The sequence below is a fragment of the Pterocles gutturalis genome, unplaced genomic scaffold, assembly GCF_000699245.1.
Source record: "Pterocles gutturalis isolate BGI_N339 unplaced genomic scaffold, ASM69924v1 scaffold5358, whole genome shotgun sequence".
NCBI lineage: Eukaryota > Metazoa > Chordata > Aves > Pterocliformes > Pteroclidae > Pterocles > Pterocles gutturalis.
The window spans coordinates 2,742-12,140 of NW_010125370.1; the positions used below are offsets into that span (position 1 = coordinate 2,742).

Consider the following 9,399-nt stretch of genomic DNA (forward strand, 5'->3'; position numbering starts at 1 on the left):
GATTCTCAGTGTTTGGGAACAGCTTGCTTCCCAGCGAGACATGGAAAAGCTGCTGGTCATCGGGGTGCTGGGACACGGCTGGGACCCGGCTACGGAGCAGCGCAGCCCAAGGGAGCGATGGGCAGAGGGGCCGGGTCCTCGTGCTGCTCCGAGGACGCGTGTCCCTGGAAGACGGTGCAAAGGCGTCTGACTCCCATCGAGATCTTGCGCTGGATCCAGATGTGGTGCAACGTTAATCAGCTCTGCTCATCGGCCAGGGCTCCAGCTCCAAAACAAGAATTTCCCAACGGTGACTAGTCCCAGCTGAAGACGTTCCTTACCCCGTTGTAGTTTGTTTTTTTTTAATAAGCCAGATGCTGGCAGTTTTGCCCGTGTTTGGAAGCTGCTGTAGGGTTTTGCTCGGGGTTTACCTGTTCACCGTTGTGCTTGTTTGCTCCTTTCTCCTTTGGCGTGTGCCATTCCCTAATAAACACCAGAGGCAGTCAGCTCGTGTGGTTTTCTCTCTGACCAAAGAGTTTCGTGTTGCAACAAGACTCCTCTTTTGCTGAGCTCTGGAAGTGTTGCCTGACTTTCTCTCGCCCTTTGAAGTTTGCACTCAAAGGAACCAAAGCGAGTGCGTAGCCCCGTCTCCCGTGCTCCTCACCCCTCTCTCTGCAGAATTTGGGTAGTTTGTAAATTTGGCAGGAGGGCAAAGCAGGTCTTGCCGGGGTGAGGCGGTTGGGGTGGCGAAGTTGCTGTGTCAGGCTCTGTGAGATGGTCGGATCCAGCCCAGTCCGTGGAACACGTGGGGTGAACACCAGCCATGGGAACGAGCCCATTCCCGGCGGTGTGTCAGGCTCTGTGAGATGGTCGGATCCAGCCCAGTCCGTGGAACGCGCGGGGTGAACGCCAGCCGTGGGAACAAGCCCATTCCCGGCGGTGTATCAGGACAGAAGGAGGCAGCCAGGATGAACCTGGACACTCTTCTCCTCCATCCTTCAGCTGGGTCTCCTGGGGTGACCAAGGCCATTGCCGCGTTAGAGCAGAGCCGACTTTCGGACCTGGTTGATGTCAGGAGACCCGTTCCCTTCCCCTTTCTCTTCCCAAGCCCTCTCCTTGCTCATGTTGGCCACCCTGGGATACTCCCCAGCCAGTCCACCTTTGACTGATGACTACCTCCATCACCCCCTGGCCTCCAGCCGTGCTTCCCCATCCTCCAAGGCGGTCCCAGTGCCAGTGCTGTTGGGGCAAAGGCATTGCTCAGCCTGAAGTGCTCTCGGAGCATCCTATAAGGGACGATGTGGAAGAGGGACGGGTGCCCATCACCCCTCCAGCTCGTTCAGAGCTAATTCCTCCGTACCCACGATGTCGGCGCCAGCCCTGCAGCTTTTGCTGGTGTCTGGGCTGGCCAGGGATTCACGGGTTGCTTTTAAGGCAACTCCAAAAGGTAAATGAGACCATGGGAAGTGAGATTTTAACCCCCCTGTCGAGCCCCACCTCTCCACAAAAGCAGAGTATTTTTGATGACCTGTAAATTTAGAGCCAAAAAACTCCTGCTGTGGTTTGACCTCTGGCTCAGGAGACCTTGAATCACATCCCCGGTCAACCGCAGACTCGCTCTGCGCTGCGGGTGAGTCATCGCATTTATCCCAAGCTCCGTTCCCTGTTTGTAAATGCTGGAGACAGAAACGCACCCGCGACTGCGGAGCGGCACGGCGCTGCCAGCGAGGGCGTGTAGCGACTTGGACGGGGCGAGGGTTTGGGCGATGGTTAAACATTCCTGTCAGTTGTGAAGGGACCTGAGATGGCGTTGAATGAAGAGACATCTCCTTCCCTCAGAGTCACCCCAACCCAGCTGCCGCTGTGTAAACTCGCCTCCAGCAAGCGCCTCCCGACACCAGGGCAGCGTGACGAGGAGAGTAAAGGCTTCTCGAGGCGCACGAATGCCAGAGTTGAAACAAACAGACACCAAAAAGCCCTTTGCCTTTTGTTCCTATGATTGCACCAGCAATTAGGGGAAAATTCTCCTGGGCTGGACGGAGCGGTGACATCATTTCTGTGGAGATGTGACATCATTTCTGCCTTTGGTGGAGGAGGGAAAACATTTTAAGTGGCCTGAAATAAGTTTCGTTCAATTTCGTCGTGATTTCCCACCATTTAAAAATACTTTTTCTTCTGAAGCACAGTGAAAACGCTTAGGTGTGAAATGTTTTATGGAAAGTGTGGGAATTAAATACTTTCCTTTGCTTTTTTTTCCCCAGAAATTCTCCCTTTCTGTAGTTAAAGCCCTTTCCCAAGCTCGACTGGCAGTGTTGATGCTGAAAAGAGCCTTTTCCTCCTAGTATTCAAGGCTTGAGCAGCTTTCCCTGTATTCCTGCCCCTTTATTTTCATAGAACCACAGACCCATAGAACAGTTTGGGTTGGAAGGGACCTTTAGAGGTCATTTTCCTTCATGAGGGCTTTGGGTACAATGACGGTGTTTGAGATCCCCGCAGCCTGAAGCTGCCCATCGCGTTTGATCCAGGCGATGCTGTTGATACCCAAATCCTGGTTTGATTTCCCAAACTTGGCTGGAGCCACGGCCGTGACTCAACGAGCGCGTTATCTAAACACAGGCGCTGGGGTTGTGCTGACTTAACGCATCTCCTCCTCCCGGCGCGGCTGGGAATGTGAAAACTCTCTGATCGCGTCGTCCCGCCCACGGGAAAAAAAGAAAAAACAATAAAATGTAACCGCGGGTTTGGTAATGCAGAGGGAGGCGAGGGAAGGCGTTGTGAACTGCGTGTGCGTCTGTGCATGTGCAGATTCGTGATTCCATCTGCAGCAGCTACAAACCCCCGGCACCCTCCTGAACCCTGCGGTGTGGCAGGCGGTGGCGGAATGCGTTTGGCTGATAAATCCGGAGGGGAGCGCGGGTCTGCAGGGACGGTGCTGCCGGGTCTTGCCCATGATTTGCCTCGGCTCTAGACAGGAAAGGCTGTTGAGAGACGGCTCTTGCCTTTGCCTCGAGAGGGGATCCAATGTTGGTCGCGTCCTTTGGCTCATGGCTGCAGTGACAGAATCACAGAATCCCAGAGTGGTTTGGGTTGGAAGGGACCTTAAAGCCCACCCAGTGCCACCCCCTGCCATGGGCAGGGACCCCTCCCACTAGCCCAGGTTGCCCAAAGCCTCATCCAGCCTGGCCTTGAACCCCTCCAGGGATGGGGCATCCACAGCTTCTCTGGGCACCCTGGGCCACTGCCTCACCACCCTCCTGGGCAGGGACACCTCCCACCCACCCAGGTTGCTCAAAGCCTCAATGGGATGTTTGAGGTTGTGCTTCAGAAGCTCCCAGGCCAGGCAGGCACGTGTCCCAACTGTGGCATTTCGGAGACAAAGTCTTGCTGAAGCCCAACAAGCCACACGGGACCTCCTCAGCCCATGGCTGTTGGCTATAAACCATCTCGTAGAGCCACCAAACCCCCGTGCTCTCACCCCTCCACTCTCACAGTGGCGACTCGTTGTTATTATCTGTTATTTTCAGCCCTGTCTACCCCCTGATCCTGCTCAGGAGTCCCTGCTGGTGCTGGGCAGAGGGGTGGGACGGGCAGGGACAGTTGCGTTCCCCAGTGGAAACGCCAGCTGAGCCATTGTGCCATGGGCCGGGTCCCTAGGCGCTTTTGGAAATGGGTGTCTGGGCGATATTTTTAGAGGTATTTAAACGTCTGAAGACACCAGGAGTTGCTGGGGTGGATTTTCCAGAAGCACTTAATTGCCTGTGTCCTATGGGAGCTCCTGGGAACCTCGCTCGACAGCTGCCAGCACCGTTCGGTGCCTCAACAGCCGTAGATTCTTCAACTTTGGGATTTCTCAATAAAAAGTTGAAAATGAATAAAAGAAGGAATTTCTCAATAAAAAAAAAAATTGTGATGAGGCAGTAATTGTTATTTGACAAGCAGGCTTCTGTGAGACAAAAGGATGAATGCGTGATGGGTCACAGGCTCATTACTGAGTTGAACTCAGACGCTAATCCTCTCTGAGCCTGGCCTCAAAACCAGAGTATCCTGACGAGCTTCTGCCTTGCTGAAATCTGGTGATTGCTTTCACATCAGCTCGAAAAGGAGACCCACCTCTGTTCTGGAAGGAGGGCTCGACCCAGCTCACAAGAGTGTATGTCTGCCAAAAATGTATTTGCGTATAAATGCTGCAGGAAGCTGGAAAACGCGCATTTCCTCGAGTGAGAGTTGTGGTGCACTCTGTTCTCCTCCTTTCTATTTGTCTCTACAAACGAGCTGAGCTCTCCAGCATCCTCAGCCTGGCTAATTGCACTTAAATAGTTACAGGATTCGTGATGTGGGCAGCGGGGTTTCGCATGCCTCCTTCTCTCCGCCTGTTCTCAGAGCCATCCGTCTGTCTGTCCACACTTCCCACCGTAGTGGCTGGGTTCCTGGTGGCTTCTCTGTCCCTTCTCATGGTCTTGAAGCCTTCAGAAAATCCTACAGGGATTCCCCACCTGTGGTGTTTCTTCACTGCTGTGTGCTGAGACTATCTTGGCACAAAGACTCCAGGACTCATTTTCAGTGTGAGTTTGGTCCAACAATAAATGAATTTCCAGTGCCAACCATTGCTCCAGTATCTCATTTCTGGTTGGGTTTTATTTATCGAAAAGACGCAGAGCCTCATCAAAATGCAATTTGCTGAGCCCTGGCTCTGGATTGAGAAACTACTTCTCAAAGCCAGAGGCGATTTTCCATGTAAAAAGAAGACGAAGGGTGTGCCATAGGTGTGTTTTGGGAATTGTGAAAGCCCTGCTACAACTTGGCATGAGCCACAGCGCTTGCCTGCCATGGGGCTTTGGAGTGAAAGATCAAAATAAAGATAAACATAAGCAGGGAAACAACCACAATGGATGAAAGGTGAAAAAAAAAAGACTTGAATATCCTCAGGAAACTGTTCCTCTACCACAAAAGCATAAGACTCCTTAGTCACCGAGAGCTGCCATTTGGTAGGCACAGTTGTACCTTTTTTAATTTTCTCCTGCATTATAGGGTGTGTTTCTGGGTAGGGTCAATGTTTGGCAAATTGAAGATGAAAATCTGTAAACCACGCCACGCTGATGAAGGCAGTAACTGTCTCCTCCTTCACGCCCATGCAAACCCAGCCCACCTCCAGAAACAGATATAAGAGAGCATCCGCTGCCCTCCAGACAGAGGGACTCACTTCCCTTCTCTTTGCACTCATCTTGCAGCACAACGCCACCGATCTGATCTTCTCCATTTTTGACTCCGCTCAGAAAGAAGCAGCCATGTCTCGGCAGTCTGTCTGCAGAAGCTTTGGAGGCGGGAGTAGAAGGGGCTACAGCTCTTGCTCTGCCATCGGTGGTGGCTTTGGAGGAGGTGGCAGCAGAAGCAGGAGCAGCTACAGCTCATACTCTGTGTCCAGGGGATTTGGAGGTGGTGGACGTTGTGGAGGTTTTAGCAGCAAGAGCCTCCACAACATAGGTGGCAGTGGCAGGATTTCCATGGGTGGATGTTACGGTGGTGGATACGGAGGCAGAGTGGGGGGCTTCGGTGGAGGCTACGGAGGAGGACTAGGCAGCTTTGGTGGTGGAATGGGTGGTGGAGGAATGGGTGGCTTTGGTGGAGGAATGGGTGGTTACGGTGGAGGAATGGGTGGTGGAGGAATGGGTGGCTTTGGTGGACCAGGCTTTGGTGGACCAGGCTTTGGTGGCCCCGGTAGAGGTGGCCCTGGAATCCAGCCAGTGCAGATTGACTCAACCCTCCTACAGCCGGTCCATGTTGAGATTGATCCCCAGATCCAGCAAGTCAAAAACCAGGAGAAGGAGCAGATCAAGACTCTTAACAATCAGTTTGCCTCTTTCATTGACAAGGTGAGAGGGTGGGACTGTGTCTAGTTGAGGGACAAAATCAGGAGGAACTTCCAAGTTCTGCAGAAATGTCCTTTTTGAGCTGCATATGAGCAGGCTGAGAAGCTTGAGCAGAGTCTTTTTATTAAAGTTCTGCTAGTGGAGAGATGAGAATCTCTTCCATACAAGATCAAAGCCGTGTCTCCAGGGCTTTAATCCAGCCTGTTGCACCAGCCTCGACTAATAGGTTATTCTTGCAGCCAGGCTCAGCACCTCTGAACATCTGCAGGTTTCAGGCACAAACCTTCCCTCCTGTGCCATTCTCTTTCCAAATACCCTTCCCCTTAAGTATTCACTAATATAATGGTTTTTTACTCTTTGTTTTCACATATCCAGGCTTATAAATCTAGACTGGAAATCTAAGATTTCTACACTACCTGCTATAGGAAAGTAGCTGCTGCTACGTTTAAAAGCTCCTTTGTCTTGAATACGATTTAGAAATTTCCTCCTTTTCCTGATCTTGCAGTTTGGGCAACAACAGAAATGAAAAAAAAAATAGTGAACCGGTTCTCTCACCGTCATGCAAAGCAGAACCTTTTTACGTGCTGAAAGACGTGCCTTGGCTGCTGCCGTTCCCCATGTGACGGTGGGTTCTCCGTGTGTTGGCTTTCAGGTCCGCTTCCTGGAGCAACAGAACAAGGTCCTCTCCACCAAGTGGGAGCTCCTCCAACAGCAAGGGCCCTCGGGACCAAGGAAGAACCTCGACGTCATCTTCGAAAATTACATCCAGAACCTGAGGAGGCAGCTGGACTCCATCCTGGCCCAGAGGGGACAGCTGGAGTCAGAGCTGCAGAACATGCAGCAGTACGTGGAGGAGTACAAGAACAAGTAAGTGCAGGGACAGGCTAGCCCAGCAAGCAGCTCGAGCAGCAGGGCAGTCTTTAGCTCATGGGTCAATTTTCTCCACACACATACTTTTTATAGAAATTGTGGACATAGATTTTTTTCAGTCTAAATATTTTATTCTGTTTTTATTCATTTCAGTCTGTTTAGCGTGGCCTCAGGCAGGAAAATTCAGGAAACTCATCTTGTATTTTTGCTCTCCATAGGTATGAGGAAGAGATCAACAGGCGCACAAGTGCTGAGAACGAGTTCGTGGTGCTCAAGAAGGTGAGTCACCTGCACCGTGAAATGATGGCTGGAATATCAGGCTTTATCTGTGCTGTGAGGGGACTTGCTCTCGAATGGGAATTTGGAGAGAGTGTAGGATAAATGGGCTGATATCCAAAGTCCTTTGTGTTTCATTTGCTGAATAACGCCATCACAGTGTTACCCCCAGCACAGGCTGCAATTCCCATGGTCCTGAAGGATTTCCAAGAGGAAATGAAATTCTTCTCTGTGATCTCTCCTTCAGGACGTGGACAGTGCCTACATGACCAAAGTAGAGTTGGAAGCTAGGGTGGGCGCTCTGACCGACGAAATCAACTTCCTGAGGTGCATCTATGAGGAGGTAAGAGCTCTCCCTTCACCAGGGCTGGCTGGAATTGCAAGGAGGTGTGTGGTGGCCAAAGACCCTGAGGTTGGACTGGGTGCCCATGGGGATCCATTCTGGAGAGACTGCTGGAGGCTGCTGCTCTTCTCTCCTCTTCTTGGATGGTTGGACTAACCCATGTCTTGGTTGCAGGAACTGTCTCAGATGCAGACAATCAGCCGGGACCTGTCCGTGGTGGTGTCCATGGACAACAACCGGCACCTGGACCTGGACAGCATCATCGAGGAGGTCAGGCGCCAGTACGAGCAGATTGCGCAGAGCAGCAGAGCGGAGGCTGAGGCTTGGTACCAGAGCCAGGTGAGCTGGGAAGCAGTTACAGAATGTTAGGGATAGCTGAGCTTGCAATAATTTATGACAGTGAGACACCTCCGTAAGCTAATGGTGCTGGAGCTCATGCAAGGAAGCCTCAAGACGAATCATGTTGCTTTTGAGGGATCTGACTCACTGCATTCAAGGTGCCCAGAACCTCACTGGGGTGCATGTTACAAGCCTCTCAATAAAGATGGCCAAAAATGTGCCTTAACAAGAAAAAGCCTGCCCAAAGTAGCGTTTAGCAAGCCAAGGGAGGCTTATTAGTGTGACCAAGACCTATTTCAAAGTTCAAAACTAATAACATTTAAACCTCAGAACCATCTTTTACGTTGAGCTGGGTGCCCATGACCAATGTGACAAGTGGTTGTAGCAGCACATGAGCTACAGAACTGTCGCCAAACCCAGCCTGGGCATCAGGAATGTTTCACTGATGGGTTGCTTTGTCTTGGTGCCATCAGTATGAACAGCTGCAGAGCACGGCTGGAAGGCATGGGGACAGCCTCCGCAACACCAAGATAGAGATCAAAGAGCTGACCAGGAACGTCCAGAGGCTGCGGGCTGAGATTGAGAACGTGAAGAAGCAGGTAGGGGTTGGTTAGTGTCTCACGGGACAGTGGCATCACCCCTTGTTCACTTCGTGTAAATGTCACTTTCCTCCTAAGTGAGATCTGAGAAACTCTCCTTTTTCCTTTCTCAGAACCAGCAGCTGCAGTCAGCTATTGCTGAGGCTGAGGAGAGGGGTGAGATGGCCCTCAAGGATGCCAGGGTAAAACTGGAAGAGCTGGAAGCTGCCCTGAGCAAAGACAAGGAGGAGCTGGCTCGCTTGCTGAAGGAGTACCAGGAGCTGCTGAACATCAAGATTGCCCTGGACGTTGAGATTGCCATGTACAGGAAGCTTCTGGAGGGAGAGGAGAACAGGTAAACACTTGACTTCTGATTTGAGAGGGATGTTGAGATCTGGCCTGGATGCCTTGAGTTTGGACGTTAACAGTGTAATCTCAAATCGGGTCTTTTGGTTAGAATGGGTAGATAAGGCAATTTGCACTCCGGGTGCTGTTTTGGGTGCTCAGGACTGACGTTTGCCACACCCTGTTCACTACGGGTGGTGTAACTACCAGTTCATTTCTGTTATGTGCAATTCTTGCAATGAAACAGAAGTCAGGAAGAACCAAATTGTAAAGATGAATTGCCAATCCCTTCCCTCCTTAAATATTTTAGTGGTACGAAAGTTGATGATAAGGATGAGACAGGAAAGTGGTTTGATAATGAAAATAGAGCTCTCAGTTTTTACAATGTCTCTTTTGCTGGGTAACTAACATTTACCAATTTCCCTTTGCAGGCTGTGCAACGATGGCATGTCCAACGTCAATGTCTGTAAGTATCTGCATTAGCTCCTGGCAGCAGACCATGCCTTTTTGGAGATGCAGCCTGACAGTGGACCACGTGTGTGTAACCTGTGCTTCTCTTCCAGCTGTGGTCGGCAGGACCACCATCTCTGGAGGCAGAGGAGGTGGCTTTGGAGGCAGCGGTGGCTTCGGAGGTGGCAGCGGCTTCGGAGGTGGCAGTGGCATGGGAGGAGGCTTTGGAAGCAGCAGCATGGGAGGAGGCTTCGGAGGAGTAGGTGGAGGCTTTGGAGGAGGCAGCATGGGCGGCAGCTGTGGAATCGGAGGAGTAGTCTACAGCGGTGGTTTCTCTTCTGGAAGTGGAAGG

At 51.6% G+C, this 9,399-nt stretch overlaps 1 protein-coding gene across 1 annotated transcript; it reads left to right on the forward strand.

The window, feature by feature from the left end:
- Positions 1-5,264: 5,264 nt before the first annotated feature.
- Positions 5,265-9,393, forward strand: LOC104465471 (keratin, type II cytoskeletal 3-like; the record flags this gene model as incomplete). Its single annotated transcript, XM_010078527.1, has 9 exons — positions 5,265-5,849; positions 6,499-6,713; positions 6,935-6,995; positions 7,240-7,335; positions 7,510-7,674; positions 8,148-8,273; positions 8,387-8,607; positions 9,029-9,063; positions 9,161-9,393. Coding segments are annotated over exons 1-9 (1,737 nt in total), but the record flags the coding sequence as incomplete, so codon positions are not given.
- Between the last annotated feature and the right edge of the window lie 6 nt (positions 9,394-9,399).